The sequence below is a fragment of the Folsomia candida genome, unplaced genomic scaffold (genome assembly GCF_002217175.1).
Source record: "Folsomia candida strain VU population unplaced genomic scaffold, ASM221717v1 Fcan01_Sc003, whole genome shotgun sequence".
Taxonomy (NCBI): Eukaryota; Metazoa; Arthropoda; class Collembola; order Entomobryomorpha; family Isotomidae; genus Folsomia; species Folsomia candida.
The window spans coordinates 14,009,301-14,030,185 of record NW_019091195.1 but is presented as its reverse complement, the minus strand read 5'-3'; the positions used below and the strand labels follow the sequence as shown (position 1 = coordinate 14,030,185).

The following is a 20,885-nucleotide window of genomic DNA, read 5'->3' as shown; positions in this document are numbered from 1 at the left end:
ATTTGTGTTTCATGTTTGTGTAAGGAATGAAGAACTTTCTTTGTGGGTTCGTAGTTGGGATGGAATGCATGTTGTCTGCATCTCACTTGGGACGAAATCAACAACAGCAAATAACTCGTCCCTCCACCGCACTCTTTCTCTCTTTTCCTCTTCTTTCTCATCTGTATTGTTCAATAGAACAATTATCTTTCACCGTAGAAAAGTTCATTTGAGAATCTGTGCTCTCAATTCACTCGCCTCGTTCAAATATCTGTTGTGGAAGAGCAAACTGGAATTGTGCTGTTTTCATTTCGACTCTTTACTGAAAAAAACAACGCTGCCTTCTCATCTACATGATGGTTAACCTGTAGAAAGCCAAAGTCCAAAAAATCAGAGCTGAATGAATGAGCGTGGTGATGCTTTTAACAAAGACGAGATTGTTGAAGATGAAGTTGTGCTGCAGTTCCATTTAGTGAGACGGGAAAACGTGAGGGGAGTGAGAATTGAATAATGAGACAAAATTCGTGAGATTCCCATTTCCTTCTTCCCCACCATTCGCACCTAAACACCACTTTGTTATCCTCTTCCTTCACAGCCTCACTAACTGCACTTCCCTTCCTCGATGTACGTATGTAGTAGCTATAAGCACGACGGTGCTTCAAAATGAAGTGCAGTTTTCATCTTGGTTTCTGCAGGTTGCTCATTCTTGCAAGTTTGGGGAAAGTTTAGTTAAGGATTTCAAGTAAAAAACAATTAGTAAATATGAAAAAGAAGGAAATTCCAAAAGGGAAATTTCCGAATTATCCACAAATAGGAAAGCTCGTTAGGTTTTGTGAAATGTCGAATAGTTCGTCGTGGCTGGAGGCAAATGAGCATGTGAGAAAAGCAGATATTTCGCCCTCTAGATGAGACTCCATATGCATGTGTGTGCGGATGCAGGAAATCGCATCCTCTGGGAATCCGATTGGAATTATTTACGACGTGACCAGACTACAGACTGACATTGACGGAGTGCCATCATGCTCAACGCGAACAAACCTACCAGCGATCAATGTAAAAAACACCAAAGTCATCGTATGTACATACAGAGAACGAGGCGTTCTATAAATAATAACAATGCTACACCAACTCGTTAGGTAAGCACTCAAGCTAAAGATGCCTTGTGGGTCCAACTAATACGGGAATGGAAAAGAATCTGTGAAGTCATTTGTTTTGCTTGTTGGGGTCGAAAAGGAGGTGAAATTCCTGACATTCACTTTCTCCATATAAACTTCTCCGTTATTTTAAAGAACGGTGATAAAATAAAATGAGACATCACGACAAAAGGTTTTCATTGTTGTTATTCATTGTGAATTATTGTTGAACAACATCCATCCCAAATATTACTTGGAAATACTATGTGCATAGTATTTTCAGTATACAATACAAAACAATTTGAAAATATGACGCTCGTGATGATAGAGTAATTTACATGTAAAATTTACAGGAATGAGTTACATCATATTAAATTTTATTATCATTTTATTAAAACCAACTTGTGTTCGGTATCATACACGTACCAATTTTCTCCAATGGTTAAAAGAAATATAACAACTTTTTTATGAGTTATGAGTTTAGCTGAATTCATATTCTGGACTGAACGAGGCTATCATTTTATTCGTCATTCTAAAGAAGAATGAGATCACGCTCTCATTACGGATTAATGATCATTCGCACTGTGATTTGATGGTTATCTTGTGCATTTGCAGTGAAACACTCCCAATACTTATGAATGGCTCGTCCCCTATTAATTATTTAGCAAGATTCAAATACTGCATTATTTTTAAATGAAGATACTTATCATAATTGCATTCAACCATTCAACCATACTTGAGGGTTGCATAACATGAATTGGGTGATGCACTTGTAATAATTTATACCATAGTTAATAAAAAAGGTTACACCCATTAAGTTTATTTATATTTATCATGGTTGCTTCAATTAAAACTCTTAATAATAAAATTATTAAATAGTAATTTATTCAATCTATTACAATCTACGTAAACATAAACATAATAATAATAGGATTAAAATAAACTGATTATTGCATGGATTATGCCGCTGTTTTTTCGTTATTACAATTTAACCACCAAACAACAATATTGTCATTCGGGACAGCTCTGTTGTGTATGTGCCGGAACAAATCAATTTATAAATTAATAATCCAAAATTTAGTTCAAATATGTTTGTGTAACTTAATAATATGTTGAAAGGTTTACAAATACAAATATATTGTTGCAGTTCGACGATTCGAACTTTGTGATAGCTAGCTACACATGACACATAAGTGATTTCACATAATTTGTAATTGATTACTCGTTAATTGAATGTCATAAGCAAAATTTCTGCATGAATACAATTTGTCGCTCCAGAATAATCTATCTTATGCAGATAGGATTTAATACATAATTGCCACTTCCACAAATATGTACTATTCTGTACATTCGTAATAATTATCTAATCAAAATTTCTTTGCATTGTACTTGAAAATAGAAATCTCATTCCCAGTAACTTTGGGGGAATTTCACTTTTACAGCACTGTTGTTCGCTGATTGATGCTTGTTTGTGGAGTTTAATTACATGTGACAGGGTTGATTGTGTACACTACAGGTAATACAGCAATACGATTACACTATACATATACTTATACATCAGTTCAGTTTGCTTGCTGCTCTTTTTGGATACTGACGAGGTTTTCAATTAGCTCAACTATAAAATATTATCTATTTGGTGAATCTACTTAATAAAGAGCGATTCACAACAAGTGTGTGTGGAATGGATGCATGCAAGAAAATACACAGAACTTTACATATTCTAAGAAAAGCTATTTGAGTAAAGTGGACAATATTCATGAAAGGATAACCAACAAACCATAACAAATATCGGAGGGTCTACACATTCTTACGCTAAATTATAAACATTGCGAATATTGTAAAATAATAGTGCTGATTGATACATAGACTCGACACAAATGAATCACTTGTAATCATAATACGCTGCTTTAAAGACACAAATCGAAAAGACGATCCCAATAATTTGTAAGAGGGCCACTATCACACCGGCAATTATCGCAAAGTTGAACTTATCCATCAATTGCTTTACCAAAGAATCGAAGCATCCCTACAAATAAATTCACACATTAAAAATCAGTTAAAATTAATTCATTTGTTGGAATTTGAAATGTATTGCACTCATGTCGTACATTGAACAGGTATGAGTTTCCCTCATTTGGACTCGTTGTGCAGCTTGGGTCTATAGCATTGAATTTCAATGGATCGCCAGCCAATTTGCAGCAGGACACAGGCACCTGTGTTTCCCGAGTAGAATTTTCCTTGAATAAGCGAGCATTTCTGAAATCCGTAAAGTTTGAAATTCCACAACAGTGACCCTACGAAAAACCATGTCATTAATAATGTGAGCATTTATATTCCATGCATATATTTCTAGGAAATTATAGAAAGTCAAGCCTAATTAATTAATTAAGTAATTACTTCTGCTTGCAGGAAGTCCAATGCCACAGTGAAAGCATTTGCTCTTTCACGAGTAGAGAAGTGGTTTTGCACACTGATTGTGAGAATGCTCCTTGTCTCACCTTCCGCCTATAATTCAACAATTAGTCGCATTGGAAAACGAAATTGGCATAACCTTATGGCGTAATGGTGAGCGGCTGAGCATTATTTCGCATTTCGCATACCTCTTTGCGGTACACGACCACGAGAACCACGAGGACGATCTCCAGAATAAAGATGAGGGTGAGAAAGAAAGCGTACTGGAAATAAAATAATTAATGTCATCATTTCCCATCTCTAAAGTCAGACACTCAAAGACCGGGTTGGCAGCAGTTTGTTTCTAGGAAAATTTAGTGGAATGGTTGGGTGCGGTGGTGCAAAGTCATAAAGGTTATTTTATGAGTGGTTCTCCACTTAATGGCAATTGGACTAAACCCTTTTGCAAGACACCACGCTAATAATACACATTTCCCCTTTGGTTCGTACAAAAAGAGGAAATAAATGAGAGAAAGAGTTGTTCCATGCTGCATCTCATAATTGTGAGTCTTATTATGTGGGCAAGTAAAGCCCACGTCGTTTGGTCAGCATCATTCCACAAATTTTTGGTTCCTAACAGACTTTCATAATAAGTACGTAATGTTAAATGTTTGTGATCTCTGCCACTACCACCGCTGTTAAATATTACGACTTGTACAATAATGACGCTCATAATTTATTTAGTTTGCTCACAGCTCCAAGAAGAAGTCTGGATTCTTTTAGGGTCCCACAATCTGCAAGGATAAATTATAATAAATAGTTTAATGATATTTTTGGCTGTATGTAGGAAGGATTGAGGAAATAATAATACGTTGGTCTTGTTCATTTCCACTTTTGTAAAACAAATTGCATAAATTATCATCGTATGCATTATTTGTTTGAGAACTTATGCAAGAGAATTGAACCAAATAGGGTACCACTTACAGCCGAGAAAACTGATGACGAAGATGAAGGCTCCCATTGCTATCAGGACGTAGCCGAGCTGTTCAATCACAGTTGCATTGGTTCCATAATCCTAAAAATCATACAATTTTCTAGTAATCCAACATAAGTGTCTAAACGTTTCAATTGTAGGAAGTGCTGCTGTTACCCTTATGGTCTCGTGGTCTGCAAACTTGAGCAGGGTGACTACGGACGACTAAATTGTGAAATGCAATTGTATTTATTAGTCAAACACGACATGAACGCACAAGATCGTGCACATACACACATACATTTGTGTGTAAATTTAGGTACCTGATCTGCCACGAGCCATATGCCAAAACCCAGTAGGGCCATGCCGAACACCTGTAATCATCAAATTATTTATTTAGATACCAGTCAACATCACCATTCAGTCTGAGCAGCCCTTGCACACGAACGAAACTGATTCACGCATTTTTCTCATTTGCATGTAAACAGAAGCGTGTTACATTTTGTAATGTTTTCGAGCACCTGGACAAGGAGTGCAGGAGAAAGTTCACAAAGCAAATGCCCGAGTGCTTTCATTTGCAGTAATTTTGCTAGGTTGTAATTTTGCAGAGAAAGGAACTAAACTCAATGCAAAATATTTAATACACATAAGTAAATATGTTCATAGGTTCTATTTTTGCTACTTTGAGTGAGAATCGGGAGAAATTTATGAAATTAACGTCAAGAAATATTTTATTTTTGGCGTTTCAAGTGAAATCGTATGCAGATATATTAGTATACAGTAGACATGCTCATAGACATAGGTACGCTAGAACTTTCTCCAGAATATGCCAACCCTGAACAACGCACAGTGAAAGTGCGTTTAAGTAATAAATAGGATTTGCAAACCCGGACAACGGATTATTGATGGGAACCGGTTGGCATTGCGTGTAGTAAAGGTAAACAGAAAGGTGAATGCCCTAATCAACCTATTCTCCCAAGGAAACAGGCAGGGAAAGTGGGCTTCGGCTTTCCACCCGTTTCTTAAACACAAGTTCAAAAGTGCGTAAAACTCACCACAAATACGAAATTGAAGAGGCATAGGCAGTACTTCACAAATATTGTCCCAATGTCCATTTTAATGATGTGTGGTTGTAAATGGCACGAAAATTAGAGATCCTTGGAGTTTCAAATCTCACGGATTTACTGGCAGGCTGCTGATTTTTGTTGAGGAAATCTACTGCTCTTTTCTGAAAAGAAAAACATGTAATGTATTACTTTTTCTGTTGATGTTACAACTTTCATAAATTAGTAAAACAAATCTGGGGCAGTCGTCATTAAATGGAAAGAAGTTGGTTGATCAAATGTACGGTGACTCGAGGGTTGCGTGACAAATTAATTATGTAGTACGTACACATCACATAACACATAAGCAAGATTAATGATTTGATGTCTATGCAGTGATGCACCACGATAAAATAGAGTAATCACAATCGTGCAACAATTCTGCAGCTAGATGACAATTGTGGTACTAATGTCATTGAAAGTTTGCAAGTCGATTTGGGCAAAAAAATGCATCTCAAACGACGAGTTAGCTTAAGGTGTTTACATTAATAATATGTTTACAGACCAAAAGTAAATTAGTGTTGTCTGCACGAATTCCCTCGACAAAGATTGGGACAACAATTCTCAGACAACATAGATTAAATAGGGATAATACTTTACGAGGAACAAGAAAACCGTCTAAATCGAGAATATAATATGCACGAAATGATTCGAGTGAATAGAAGTGGATGTCAAATAAAGCTTTCTACTATGTAATATAAAAATAGAAATCTGAAGTGGAAATTGATAAAAGATTATTCCTATTTCGTGAGAATTAGTTTATCAAATCGTTTAAAATTAAGTAGTTCAGTTAGTAAACCAATGGTTTAAAACCATATGAATCATGAAAGTCCAATAAATACTGTTCTCTAAGAATAGAAACCACATGTATTCCGAGCGTAATCTTTATCATGCGGTTTCCGGTAAAATCCATTCGTAATAATAAATTACCTAAATGCTTAATTTTAATTTTTGGTTGTTCTTAAATATATCGCCTATTTATAACGATGTGCGTTGAAATCCTTCAGCTTTTTTTTCACTAGATATGTACGTATTCAAATATGATAACTGTATCAAATTATAAAATATGCACTTATAAAGACGTATGTGTAAATGTACCGTTTTCTACTCATTGTTACACTTGACACACTTCCCTTCCCGATAAGCGTCACTTTCACTCACTTTTCTCACAATTCGTCCGCTCCGACGCTTGTTCCTTTCACTCACTCGAACAACTAACTGATAAGGACGTTGGCGTGGGGTAACTGCCCACCTCACAAAGGAGAATGTGGGTGAATAGGTAATCCACAACGACCGTGAGCACCTACCTACCTTACCTTACTTTCCTCCACACGTACCTATGTAAAACTACTCAGCGTTCGCTTTTGCGTGAGGAGACGTTAATAATAAAACCCGTTGTGTTATGGATGGGATATGCACAAACAGACGCCGAGTCTTAAGGCCGACTTGTTTACGGGGGAAAGTGAGCGTGGACAATTCCTTTTTCTTCCGGATAAACTTTTCATTTGTGTTATGTGCCAGCTTTAAAATTCAGTATATGATGATACATATGATGATACTTAATACGTTGTTTCTTTCTGCGGATGAATCATCAAACGTTATTCCTCGCATTTCCTTGTAGACAGTGCATATTAGTTGAATGTATGCGTGGTAAGACACCATTAAGTCATCGCCCAGGAAGTACTTTTTAGCATGAACTAAATGTGGCAAGTTAAACAAGCTAATCGAACCTCCTTCCTTTACTACGTGTGTCCATATGTATATGCAAACACGGGAAGATATCCCATCCTCATGGACAATAAACCCTTGCCTAACACCAACTTGAAATTGGTGGTTTGCTGCGGTTCTCACAATAAAGTTTTCCAGACGACGGTTTATCATGTGTAGCATGCATATTGCAACGTTCCGCACAGACTGGAACAGGTGAGTACTGGATTTAATAAAGGGTGGTGATGGCGATGGGTTGAAATTGGATGCGCGTCGTTTTAGGATAATGTGCATGTAGAAAGCTTCACGGGAGGCATTTTGGGCTGTTATTCGATTGGTGTGGTCGAAGGAAAGTAAGAGCGAGGAGCTGGAGAAAGGTGGGAAGGAAGGAAGTAGAGGAGCCCTCCTGGCAGCCCATCAACTAATAATAATTTGTATGACCAACTCAACAACTCGGTTCAACGAACTTGTAGAAGACTGTATCGTAGTTGTCGACGATAAACACTCAATGGTCACATGCTTCACTTTTCTAAGACCATCTGCCTACCCATCAAAATATTTCTGCTTGTTTTGATATCAATATACATATGTACGTACATATGCAGACGCGACTTTCTTCACGCATAGTCCATCAGATGAACCCAGGGGAACACGTATAAATTAATAACCCCAACCATCGAAGGACAAACAAACAGACTTAATCTTGATGGATACTCTGCACGAGTTTGCAGTTTCATGTGTTTAATTTAGATTGTTGATTTACACGTCTCATTATAATCAAGCTTGGTCAGGGTCCAAGTGTCTCAAGTGTTATTCATGAAATGAGAGAGCTCAGCTTACAGGAAGTCTCATTTACGGTCATTTCCTGATATGATGGTTTACTCGTGAAAGTTTTACTCATGAAAGCAAAACAGAGAAATATATAGAGAAAAATAAGGCAAGAAGTAATGCAATCTGCTTACTTGTCTGGTGCACTGGAGAGGTTGAAAATACCGAATGGACATAAAGAGGCAGGTCATTTGGCAAATTCAACATGTGACCCCATGAAATTGAGATAGTTAAACTCAAGACCCTCGTTGACCCACATGCATAACCATTTACAGACTATTATGCATTGAAGTATTGCTGTAATAAGCAAATCCAATGGGTTGTTTGTGCTATGAAAATGAAATTGCACAGTGTTTGTTCAAGTTATTAGTCCATAATGTGACTATTCTAAAATTACTATTCTAGAATTTGTAGAGGTACGGCATTAGAGAACATTACTAAGATGTTGCCCATAAATTATATGTAATTCAAAAATTTCGATTCCCAAGATCCCACGTGTATCTGAGGAGCATATTTACCCGCAATATCATAGAGCTTATGGACTCTTGTGTTGCATAATTTACGGACGGAGCATAATATACGCAAATCGTATCAGACAAGTGGTTTGCTAAACTATCTGCCAATGTAACTTTGTTTTTGGGACAACTGCAGAGTTGAGCAAATGTTTTATTGATATTTGTTTACTTCATGTGACATCGGATAACAAAGGGTCCCGGAAGTGCAATCTCTTCCTTCTTCTTTCACTCGCGAGTGAAAGCTTTGAGCAGAATTAGAGGAATGAGGAAGGTGCCACGCGGTGCTTTCCCCGACTGACAACAACAAACTCTTGAGCAGTAGGTTAACACCCTCCTCAGTTCTTCTTCCTTGAGCTTCCTTGATGATGCTCAGACAACGGCGAGATCATGAAAGTAAATTCTTGGATGATGTTGCAGGGCCGCTTGACTTGAATGCATTTTGATAACCATTAATTTACAATCTTAGCAACGCTACTCTATAGAGAAACGTTTTAATTTAATTCTGCTGGCAATATTTTTAATTAAAAATTTAATAAATCAACCATATTTTATATAATAATTTGTATTATTTTTATAAGAAATATAACTAAACAGGTTGCAACAAGAAATGCCCAAAGTAAACAAGGTACGCCAAGGTGACTTGATAGTTACATCAATAACAGAAGAGCAGCCGGAACAAGAGCAAGACTACTACAGGGAACAGCGTGGGCCTATCATATTAGTTCGAGGATTACAAACGGAAGTAAAGTTGAGTTTCGTTCCCAATGAGGACGAAGATGACGAGAACTTTGCTTGCGAACATCTTGAACCTTTCTGCGCTACTTCGCGTATGTGCATAATACGATGACACCGAAATATATTTATCCAAATGTATCATTGATACTTTTAGCCGTTGCATTGATGTGCTTTGATGATACTTTCACCTCTTTCAGGAGGGATAGACAAACAATCCATTACTCTGAGGAATGAAGGAACCACCGCAATTCGATGCCAATGGTTGAGATTTCCACCTAACAACGAGTCTGAATTTCTACTAGCTAATCCCGCAGGGTCTGTTGTGCCTGGAGGAGGAGGAGGAGGAACCAGACATGGACGGGTAAAAGTCTACTAAACATTACAGATTTCGAAAATGTATGATGGTTCGAAAATGACTTGTGACGTTAACCCATCATCGATGCAGGCTGGTTGGAGGAAAAGACTAAATGATGAAAAAGTTTTCAAGTCGTCCTGTCATCAGTTCCGTTTTAGAGAGCTGCCCAGCGTCCTTCTCCCAGGTCAATCGCTCGAGTTTACCATTGTATTCAGAAGCAAAAAGCCAGGCTACTTTTTTGAAAATCTGTACCTTCTCACCCACCCAAAACTTAGGGATTCTGAAGGCCGTGGCTACTCGTTGAGGCTTAGCGGGATTTGTATGGACCCTGAGATTGTGGTATTTAATAAAGTGTATAAAATTATTACTGCGCACATACAGACTTTTTACGACAGTTCTATAAACTGTGACTGTTTGAATAAAACTTTGTTTCGTGGCCACGTCTGAAATGCAAATCGATTTCCAGGAGACAGACGGCAATAAATCTCGACCAGAAAATATTAACGAACTTGTGAGTCAAACGACATTGGAGCAAGAAGCCAAAGATCTCATGGACTCGGTGTTGGATCACGCTTTATTCATAGAACCTGAACATCCTACTACTCTCCCATATTTGTACGTAAAACACGTCTTTTGATAATTCATTTTTATAATTTGAATTCTAATTTGAGCAGCATGTTTTTATCGTGGTTTAACTTTTCAGGAAGGTGACGAGTGAAAGTATATTTTACACGCACAACAGAAACCTCAAGTACTACTACGAGATTTCGCAAAAGTCGTTGGAGACCGTTCGACGCATAATTGAACTTCTCGTGCCCCTTCAACGGATTGAAAAAGTCTGTACGCTTTCTATCGAGGTAATTTAATTTAGTCAGTCAGTCAGATACATATGCATTCACAAGGCCAATTAGTGCTAATGAATTTTTTGGAATGACTGGGTTAATTTTGTCGCATACATAATGAGCGCCGAGATGGAAGGAGTGACACCAATTCAACAACTCGTAGGCTACAATTTCATGACAAACTCGGCATTTTTTTATTGAAATAAAAGAAAGTAGACTCAAAGCTCGCAGGCTACAACAAGAAATAGCATACATGAACATACATACGTGCATACGTAATCCTTAAGATTTGAACCTCAGATCAAACATTGTTAGGCTCACTCTTGCAGTATAATACCATTATGATGCAGAAACGAATCTATGACAAAATACAATTCGGTAGCCAAACGTGTTGCACGCACTCTCATGGCACAACCCACACCCACACACTTTTCGCTCTAAATATCATCGTTAGCATGTAAAAAGAGCGTTTCATTTTTTATTTGATCTTGTCCTATCGTAGCATTCGTATCCTACAGCAGATTAGATTAAACAATTTCGCTTTCATTTGAACAATTAAATGGAAAACGTGCATATTTTTTGTAAGATGGATAACTCTTTTCAGACGTAAATATTTTCTAGAGCTTATACCAACTCCTGTGGACAAGAAACTCTTCTCAAGATATGTATTGGACCCACTTTAAAACGGACAAGACGGAAAAATTACTGAAAAAGTTGGCGAGCTATAACAATATCTTAATCCAACCTAGACGGTACTCGTACTGCACAGCAGACTCGCGAAAAATCACTTCCAGCTACGCCACCTTTGTCACCCTGATTGACCAAATTTTGACAAGGATGGAATACATTGATGCGCTGTACAGTACTCGCGAGCTCCAAGAAATTTTCATTGACATTTCAGTCCAGAAATACGAATCTAGAAAATTGTACGACAAGGAGGATAACAGCGTTTGGGACTTTGGAGCATTTATTCCACAAATGAATGAGGAAATTTTTGAACCATCTTCAAAAGAGGAGACGATTGGTGCGTTGGAGGGTGAAACTGTCCAGGAAATTGACGTAGATAATCACAACTATTTTATTTTTATTGTAAACATATCAAAACCATTTATGTATATATGCAATTTGTGCATAATTCGTTGTTACAGAGTCGTCAAATACAAATCCAAGAGCTGGTGGATAGACTCGTGGAGATCTCACCGTCCAAGAAAACGGTACAGGAAGGAAAAGAGAAGAAGCGAAAGAATCGGAAAAATGACGTGGCTGCCACCTTAGGAAAGAAGTGGAAAAAGAAATCCAAACAGGACAAGAATGCTGTAGACGGGATGGAGGAGGATGAAGAGGGACGACTCTACGGACAACAATCCGCAGCCACGGTCGAAATGCTGGGGGAGTCATCGCCGCTTACCAGATCTGCTGGTTCCGGTTCTGGAGGAGGAACTGCGGAAGACAGTGAGGCTCCAACTTCCACACCACCACCACCTGCAGTGGAGGAAGAGAGAAGTCTCGCAACCCCAATTTCACAACGTCTTGAGGAATTACCTCAAGCCGTTCAAGAGCAATTTCAAGAAGAGACAAAACGTAGGATTTACCAAGCCAAGAGAATGGTATTTGAAGATCTGTTGGCGAAAGGTATTGAGCGCATTATTTGCGCAGTTGATGCGTTCAACGCCATGGAAGATTACAGGCAGTCTGAATTCTTGGCGAAACCCAACATTTCCACAAACTATTGTTGTTCCGATTAAAGTTAGCCAAATCTTCACACGGTATTGGTGACAGGAGGGGAAAATACCATAATAAAACTTTTGAATTATTTTGTTCTTTGGAAATTTGGGTTATTTGAATTTGACAATTGACCGTCATACCGCCATTCCGTCATCGTATGTATGTATATGACGAAGATTAATGAGAGCGAACGAGATCTCTGCAGCATATATTGCTTTCAAGTATGCATTTATGTACCTTGCTGTGGTTTTAGTGTCTCAACGAATCTTCAACTCAAAGGTGCAAACTTTTACGGGGTTGAGGAGAGGATAGAAAATCATAGTGCAACAGAATAGAATAATTTCAACAAAGTCAAGCATGAACATAAATGGCACAAGTGTGCAGCGTCTTCTAACACGTTAGCACTTTGCCGTGAGTTGGCATGTTCCACAACTCTTCCGCCACGGCACGATGACCTCATAGCCGTGACTATAATCTAACGACAGGACTTTATTTATTGTGACACAGTTCGCAAGGTACAATTTGCACACGAAGCAAACTATCATTAAAATTGTACATATTTCTGCGTTCACTCCCTCCCTCCTCCTCCTCGGATTATGTACACATGCAAAAAACAACAAGTCAACTCGTGTTGCTGTAGGTTTAAGACATTTCTTCAACCCCCAAATTAGGATCAATGTTAAATCTGTTTGGCGTAATTCTGCTGTCCATGCAGATAGATGGATAGATCAAACTCTACACTGCGCTGTTATTTATGGCGAAAATCTCAACTGCTTGACATCATGAGCATCAAGGTTAAAATTTAAAAAATATTCTAGTGAGGACATACAAGTGGACGACACTGAATCGTTGGTTATGTTCTTGATGATGATGATGATGACTACTTGGTTAGTAGATTGATGCAATAATGTATGTACAATTACTTTACAACTTGATGTGCTCATTCAATACATTTGAACGAGATGAGGAGTGAAAAAATTGAATGTGTGCGTCACAAAAACCGTAAGGTCCACCTTATTGCTTGTCATGTGGTATTGGTGCTGAACAGAGTCATAAATAATTTGTTCTAAATATACTCGCCTCCTAGTCACTGGTCATCGTACATACATGTTAAAGTACTAAAAGAACTTTGTGTGAAAATAACGCTCAACTTTTCATGAGACAAAGTACTCGTCGTAAGTACGTAGATACTACACGACGATAAATGATAAAGGGGTGACTAAGGTGAGTAAATAGCAAATCAAAACTGCAAATAAATGTCATATGTACATATGTAATAGATCGACTACACCTGAATTAATTCCTCCTCCTTCATATTATTTTGTTTACTACCCATCAATATAATCAATCATTAATCTTTAATAACTACATAATTCTAATTTGTCAGCCAACCCCAAGCCTTTTGGGCTTAACTGCAAATAGAGGAACTAAACTCTTCTTGGTAAGCCGTTTAATTAGACCAACACGTTAACAAGGCCATTATGCAAATTTATTCCACTCCAATATTATATGATACAGATTGCATTATATATCTAGTAATATATGATGCACCTTTCAGCTTGTGGAATGGCATTGAAAATTTTTAGTATTTATTGTACAAGCCAAGTATCCACATTTGTTGTCCAATATTGCTGCAATATTTCATACGGTCTCAGAAAACATGCTAACTCCATTCTTCTTTAAGCAATTAGTTCATTATGAGACTTTTCGGAAAAAAATGCTTCCTTCTTGGTGTGCAGGCTCGAGTTAATTATGTTGTTTGTTGGACTAATATAATAATGATGAAAACGAATCAAAACGTGGGTAAAAAATTATTTTACCTTGTGTGTCACAACTTCTAGTGGCTAATAATGCTCAAACAGTTTCCAGAATTACTTGATTGGACCAAATAATTAAAGACAAAAGATCTGGCCTGGCCAACCTTCAAAGTGTCAAAAAATGTTGTAAAGCCAAGCGGAAAGAAACAAAAGGCAAAAAATGGTGCTTCGCGTAGAGAGTAAAACAAAAGGGCTGTGGAGGAATGTAATCTCGCTCACCAAATCAGTTACGTGGGTTGTCTACTTTTTTTACGTAATTAGAACTGCGAGTTAAGGAGAATCCTTTTGCAATATGTGCTTAACGCCATTGTACATGTGCATGTGATCCAGTTTGAACCAGCGTAAAAGTGTAATAATAATAATGCATTGTTTATGATAATAAACACTACTCGGTAAACTGTTTACAATGGATCAAAACGACAATTCCTTGGGTTGATACAAATATTTTTAAACGAGAATCTGGTTCAAATTTAAATTCTTTGATCCGATAGTCAATAAAGGACAGGCTTTTCCTAGTTTCTCAAATCCCGAATAAACGAGACAATAATTTATCACGAACCAAACGAACGCCAGGAGAATTGTGCCTACATTGAACCTATGGGCATACATATGTGAGTGAGGATGAGATGGAATCATATCAAATATTCTATGGTAAAATTTGCTATTTTATTCAGGACTGGATTATGCATGTCCATAAAGTGAAAAATAATTTTCGTTAAAAAGGATGCGTTAATTCAGCCAAACCATGAAGTCGAGTTCAAATTAACCATTCTTTGGGAGTACATATTGTCGTGGATGATGATGTGTCTGATGCATGTTCATACGTATGTAAAATCTCAATTGCCACACAGACAGAGAGATTACACGACTGTAATTAGTGCATGCTTCCAGACCGTTTATACATAAACCATCGAGTCATAAATCAAGATTTTTTCCATTTGGATACGGATAAATAAAATGAAGACTTTTATGCAGACTTCTAATAAACTTTTCGAGTCGAGTCGTCTACTATAAAACTCGTATCACATCAAAAATATGACTTACCCAATACACTTGTAACAAACGTTAATATCCGTCGTTCACCGCGTAATAAATAATAATAACACAATCCAATCCAATCCAATGCACCGTACGCACAGTAACGATCAAAATTATTTTTAAGTGCGACTTTGAAGTTAACAACAGCGATTGTAAAATCACTCCTTCACTGCAGTGTGAAAAATTGCTCAAAAATCTCTCAACAGGCACCGTACTCAAGATTAAAATTATTAAATAATAATGAGAAGGGAATGAAAGATATCGTATTAATGATATACGTAAGAGATTAAGTGGTATGCAAAACTCACCTTTGCGGCTCCAACCAAATCCTAAACTCTTAATGAATTTTTACGCCAAACTTTGTTGGTTATTAACAACGTTTAGCCACGCTGGCTTTGGTTTGCAACACTTTACAGAAATTCGTCTCAGTGGGCACAAACTAAAAACACCACAAGCAAGTGAAATTGCACACCACAGAGAGAGAGGAGACACACACACAATTCACAAATCCTCTGGTTTTACCTGAAATCTGAGATCCAGCAGATTTTCTCAGGTTGGTGGAGTCGTTAAAGGAAATGAAAGTATCAGTAATAAAGACGTAAACTAATTGATTTTTGCTGCCAATTTGAATAGAAGCGTCGTTAGAGGAGCTTAATTTCTCTTAATGCTTGGTTACTCTGTGACTGACGGGGATGGAACACGTATGTAGAGTACAATCCACGGTGTGTAAAATAAACAACCGAGCCCTCAATTCAATGTGAAATATAATGCTCCGCTTTATACAAGAGGTCCTTTGTTATCAAAGCCAGTTACCAAAGCCAACTATTTAGCTTGCAAAGTTCGGCTCTGGATTTTTAGCCCAATCTGTAAGTAACTCTGTTGAAGGGAAGTCTCTAATGTGTCTAAACCACCTCGTCATGTATGTATCACACGCTAGCTTCCCCATAAACAGTTTGTATTTAAAATGGCATGTAGTTGTTTGTAGCTTATGCAGCTCTCGTTGTTGGTGTGTGTCTTTTCTGGTGATAAAGAATCTCTATAATAATAATATCCCCATGCATGTTATCATCATCATTCATCCCTCTCACTTGCTTGACTAGTGCATAGCAGCTCAACAACTTTTATTCCAACGTATAAAACATCAACCCCCGTCATCCTTATAACAACCACTTGTTCACTCTCATTCGGTTCTGGTTCCCTGGTTACTGCCTCACGTTAAGAGCCAAACTAGTCTTAAAACAGTGAAAAGTAAGAGCATTAAAAAATCATCGTAAAAGATAGAGCAGAAGACGAGAGGGAGGGAATTGCCGAGCAATAGGAGATGCGAGATGAGATAGCGAGGCTAATACCACAGATATACATAGTATAGATGGTGGATCTGCTATGCAATCAATACTAAAAAGTCGGTAGTGTTTTTGAGGTGGAACTAAACCCTGCCCGTGTCCACAATCTCCAAAAACAATAACAAAAAAATCTCAGCTGATATGTGAATTAATATTAAACTTGCTAATTTTAATTCAATAAACCTCAGCAGTAAGTTTTATTACATTTAAAATGCCTGCACTTGACTTAGGTTTGTACTTAGAAGAGAAAACTCGAACGAATATGATTGTTTTCGTAGTTTTTACGATTTTTTAATGGCGTGCCAACGTGCTAATCACTGGTTAAGTGCAACCGTGCAACCATGCGTTATACCCAAATTATACCCAAATCATTCCCCATGCTGAGACGCTTTTCTCAACAGTTCCTCCATCTATGCTACTATATATCTGTGGCTAATACTGACAAATACTCATCTTATCTCGACAACCTGCCATTCTTGAATTTCTAGGGATCTCCTTATACTCGCATAAAATACCAGTCGTGAGTTCTCATGCACTTGTGCATAATTTGCGTACCCCAGCCAAACCAAAATGCATGATGGTCTCTGGCATTACCTTATAACCTGTGTTTTAATACGTGTAACGTCGCCCCATTATTACAGGCAACAATAGAAATCTTGCTGATTGGCATTACAGTAAACCTATTACAACTTGCGCACACAATAAACAAAAAAAGGTGACCTTTCTTTAAACCTATTTATGAAAATTCTGTATCTTCAAACACAAAATCTGACAAAAGTTGACAGCAAAGGTCCGTTGCGGCTCTAGTATTATACTCTAATACGAGCTTAATACTCTAGTATTTTTATGCCCCAACAAACCTTTGCTACAGACTTCGTGGTTTCAAGTTAACCGTGTCCAAATATATATTTTACTCTGCATTTCCATTGTCACTCACAAGGTACATGAACTCAAGGAACTAGATAAGTGATTAGCTAGCAAAAGATTACCTAACGCTGTCCACAAAAAATAATGATATTTATATTTACACCGACCGAAACAGTTACATGTACCTTTTCCAATGTAGCATACGGACAATCAATGACAAAAATTTAACGATATCTCGTCTTACGAGCTTTTTATTGTACATTCTCGTAATTGTTGTAATTTACCATTAGTTAAGAACGGTGATTTGCTAATAAATTATTAGGATTACCAAACACGAGCTTCTTCACTGCATCCATGCAAATAATAATAAATGTTCACAATCACAATTTTTCGGAGCTAATGTCGATGGAGAAGTTTACCTAAATATTTCCTGCAGTTTCATGTCCACCTTGATTTTTTAATCGCTCGTCATATTCAATTATCGCTTTCAGATGATCCAAAGTTATATTATTTGCAGTTTTCTAACAGGCTATTTTTCACGAATGAATAGAATATGTATGCAACATATCATCGTTATATTCTGTTTGATAAATGGCATTCTGACATGAAGTATGCATATCCACAGCAATGTACTTATGCGTGTACCTTACGTAATTTGTCGGAAATTGATCTTGAATCTCTTAAAAATGCATTTACCTGCTGGCCTTAACCTGATGCTTATAACCAACGCGAATAATGAGTTATGTTATGAAATAATTCCAGTGTCGATGTAAAGGTCGAGGCAAATTATGGAATTTAAGTATAAACGGTGATCACTCTTTCTACAACCCACAACTGAAGGTGTTTCACAATTATTCTCGTGCGATAAAAATAATTAACCGATCTGACAACCTCCAAAACAAGGATCTGAAAGATGAGAATTTATAATCAATGTACCTCATATCCAATCTTCCAACATGCATACGGAATGATTGATGTGAATGTAACATAAGCTGAGATTTAAAATAGGAGATATATTTGCAACTTTGGTCTGCTACATACGGATATTATCATATTCGCTAATTCTTTACAAAATTATTTAAAAGCTTGTAATATTTATTGTCCTAATTTTGTAATAAGAATATTTATGCCCAATGATCAATGTTTTCATTCCGGAAATAACCATATTCAAGGATTTATAAATTACAGGTACAAATATGTAAAACGATTTCGACTATTTTGCGACAGAATAGAGTTAGAGGTTGCGCCCTTTGAGCTCTATTTTATCAGTTTTTATCTGAAAAAACTAAGGCGGAACAAATGGAACATGCACGACTCTTCTATCGAACTCCTCTATCGAAGAATGGCATCCTCATGAATATCTGCAGGGCATCTCTTTGATTGCAATAAATGAGGGTGTAGTTGTGTATGGTTCCTGATTTTCATCCATGCACTTTGCTCGTTCACTTTATATACATAAATTGTATGCCTTCTTCTTAGTTTAAAATGTGATTCGCATGTTTGATTCGACAACAACCACATCGTTTTGTTTGTTTGCACCACTTCGACAAGAGCAGCAGTGTCGTAAAAATGTAATTCACAATGCGAGCAAGAAAGCAAGCCTTGTTGAATTGACCTCTCTGTCTCATCGCTTAAAAACTGGTTGGACAAGAAACCAACGACCTAAAGACTGATCTAAATGGCTTATTCTACAATTTTAGTTTGCATTGGGTTCAGCAGCGCAACCACCGACAGCAACTAATGAAGCACACAATATGTGTTGGACCAGTTAGACCAATGACCATGGCTGTGGCAGTTCATAAAATATGATGTCCAAGGTGCAACCTACTCCCCACACACCCCAACCGACTGGCCAAACATGCATCTTCCATTTTAAATCCGAGATATTGTTACACACACATCAATCAAGCCGTATGCATATTGGAGATGAAAGATTGGGCTAATAGCACACTTGATAATTTTAAAGCATGTAAAGAAGATTTGAGATAATACAAATAATATGGACCACAAATGAGAGTGAGATGCTGTCTCCACATAAGAAGAGCGTTGTCCTACTTTATCCACTCATTAGCCTAAAAATCACAATTGTGAGTTTATGTGATTAGGTGACTCGATGCGAGAGACAAATTTGAGCTGCGTTATTAATTAAAGTAATATTGCATCTTACGTGTATTCATTGCATGAGTATTAAATAAAAATTCTGGTAACACTGCATATGTTAAGTTTTGAACTGTACTTGGACAAATAACTTAAAATAAGTTCATGATCAATGTTGGTTGTCGTGAGGAGAAAAGTATATTCGTAAATTCAATGTATCAATTCTGATAATAATATACATATCCGTGCAAAAATGAAGTTGAATTGTGCCATGCACATATTTATCAACGCTAACCATATACCGCACGCAATTACAATGGGTTCAACAATTCTACGAAAATCGATACATAAATACAACAAATTGAACAAGAATAAGTTCATGCATCTGTTATTCGGCTGTGTTGTTTGCAAATTTTCCAATGGATATTTACTTACACAGATATTTGCATTCGCTCAATAGTTCGGATTTGAAAGGCTCGACATTTAACAGTACGTGCAACCTGAAACCATACTGGTTTTGGCCAGAATTATTTACTAGAATTAGACTTTGGGCTGTGTAGAAGAAGAAAAAAGTGCTGATTTTTTTAAATAAGTAAAATTCGGTTGCAATCTAATAAGAAAATTATAGTTAGCAGTGGAAGAAAGCAAGAAGGGGTTCAGCTTGTTGACAACAAAGATAATTTAAAAATGGAGGTCGACCAGATATTTATATCCATATTTAAGTATGCTACTTATTCCGTTACTGAATGGCACGCGAAGCATGATCAGCAACGATGCAATTAACATGGTGCTGTATGAATTAATATCATGAATTTATGGCTAATTTTACGCTGAGGTGACTTGCACTTATGAAGTATCTCGTTACAAGTTTAGATTTTTATTGGTAGGCCTAGAGCCATTTTTTAGATAAGTTACAACAAACGTCTTGATATTGATTGTTTCATTATGTGATACATACACGGCTTGATTGGTTTTAACACTCAACACTTTGACTAATAATCTGTCTTCAAACTTAATTTAAAAACCAGTTTGATTGATTGGCCTTATCTAAAGCAAAAGATTAGAAGGAATTCGAAGGCGATACCTGCACCCTCAGATCTTCACCGGACCTAAATTTATTCAACACGAAATATGCCGAAATCAAAATAAATATCCCTAAAATATCTTGTTCATGTCCACATAATTTCCAGTTTACTCGAGTTGTGAGAAATATGAGACAAATATGAGACATTACAGGCTACGGGATGGAGTAACGAGGTTATAAATATAAAATGTTCCCCGTTAACTGAAGGTAGCTTTAGTTTATTACTTGAATACAGTTAGCCAGAAAATTGAAGGCACCTTTACGTATTTTTAATTTGCGATATGATCCCGTGCACTTAGAGCACTGAAATGCCTGAAATTCCTGAAATTTCTTGAAATTCCTGAAATTCTTGA

The 20,885-nt window shown here is 37.0% G+C and overlaps 2 protein-coding genes across 4 annotated transcripts; one reads left to right on the top strand and one right to left on the bottom strand.

Annotated features, from left to right (window-relative positions):
- Positions 1-1,903: 1,903 nt before the first annotated feature.
- Positions 1,904-16,055, bottom strand: LOC110847307 (CD151 antigen). 3 transcript variants are annotated; one of them, XM_022094234.2, is made up of 11 exons: positions 15,664-16,055; positions 15,450-15,580; positions 5,532-5,704; positions 4,800-4,850; positions 4,654-4,701; positions 4,488-4,578; positions 4,257-4,297; positions 3,713-3,787; positions 3,510-3,617; positions 3,221-3,406; positions 1,904-3,138 (listed from the first exon to the last, which is right to left on the bottom strand). In XM_022094234.2, the coding sequence occupies exons 3-11, from the start codon at positions 5,589-5,591 to the stop codon at positions 2,995-2,997; spliced, it is 804 nt and encodes a 267-aa protein (XP_021949926.1). In that variant the 5' UTR covers positions 5,592-5,704; positions 15,450-15,580; positions 15,664-16,055; the 3' UTR covers positions 1,904-2,994. The 3 variants fall into 3 exon arrangements, with proteins under 3 accessions (XP_021949926.1, XP_021949925.1, XP_035705207.1); XM_022094233.2 differs by having other exon boundaries at positions 15,450-16,055; XM_035849314.1 differs by lacking the exons at positions 15,450-15,580; positions 15,664-16,055 and adding an exon at positions 6,678-6,700.
- Positions 9,860-12,341, top strand: LOC118434861. Its single transcript, XM_035849312.1, has 4 exons — positions 9,860-10,334; positions 10,423-10,576; positions 11,183-11,620; positions 11,710-12,341. Exons 1-4 carry the CDS (start codon positions 10,168-10,170, stop codon positions 12,304-12,306), a joined length of 1,356 nt encoding a protein of 451 aa, XP_035705205.1. The 5' UTR covers positions 9,860-10,167; the 3' UTR covers positions 12,307-12,341.
- Positions 16,056-20,885: the final 4,830 nt, after the last annotated feature.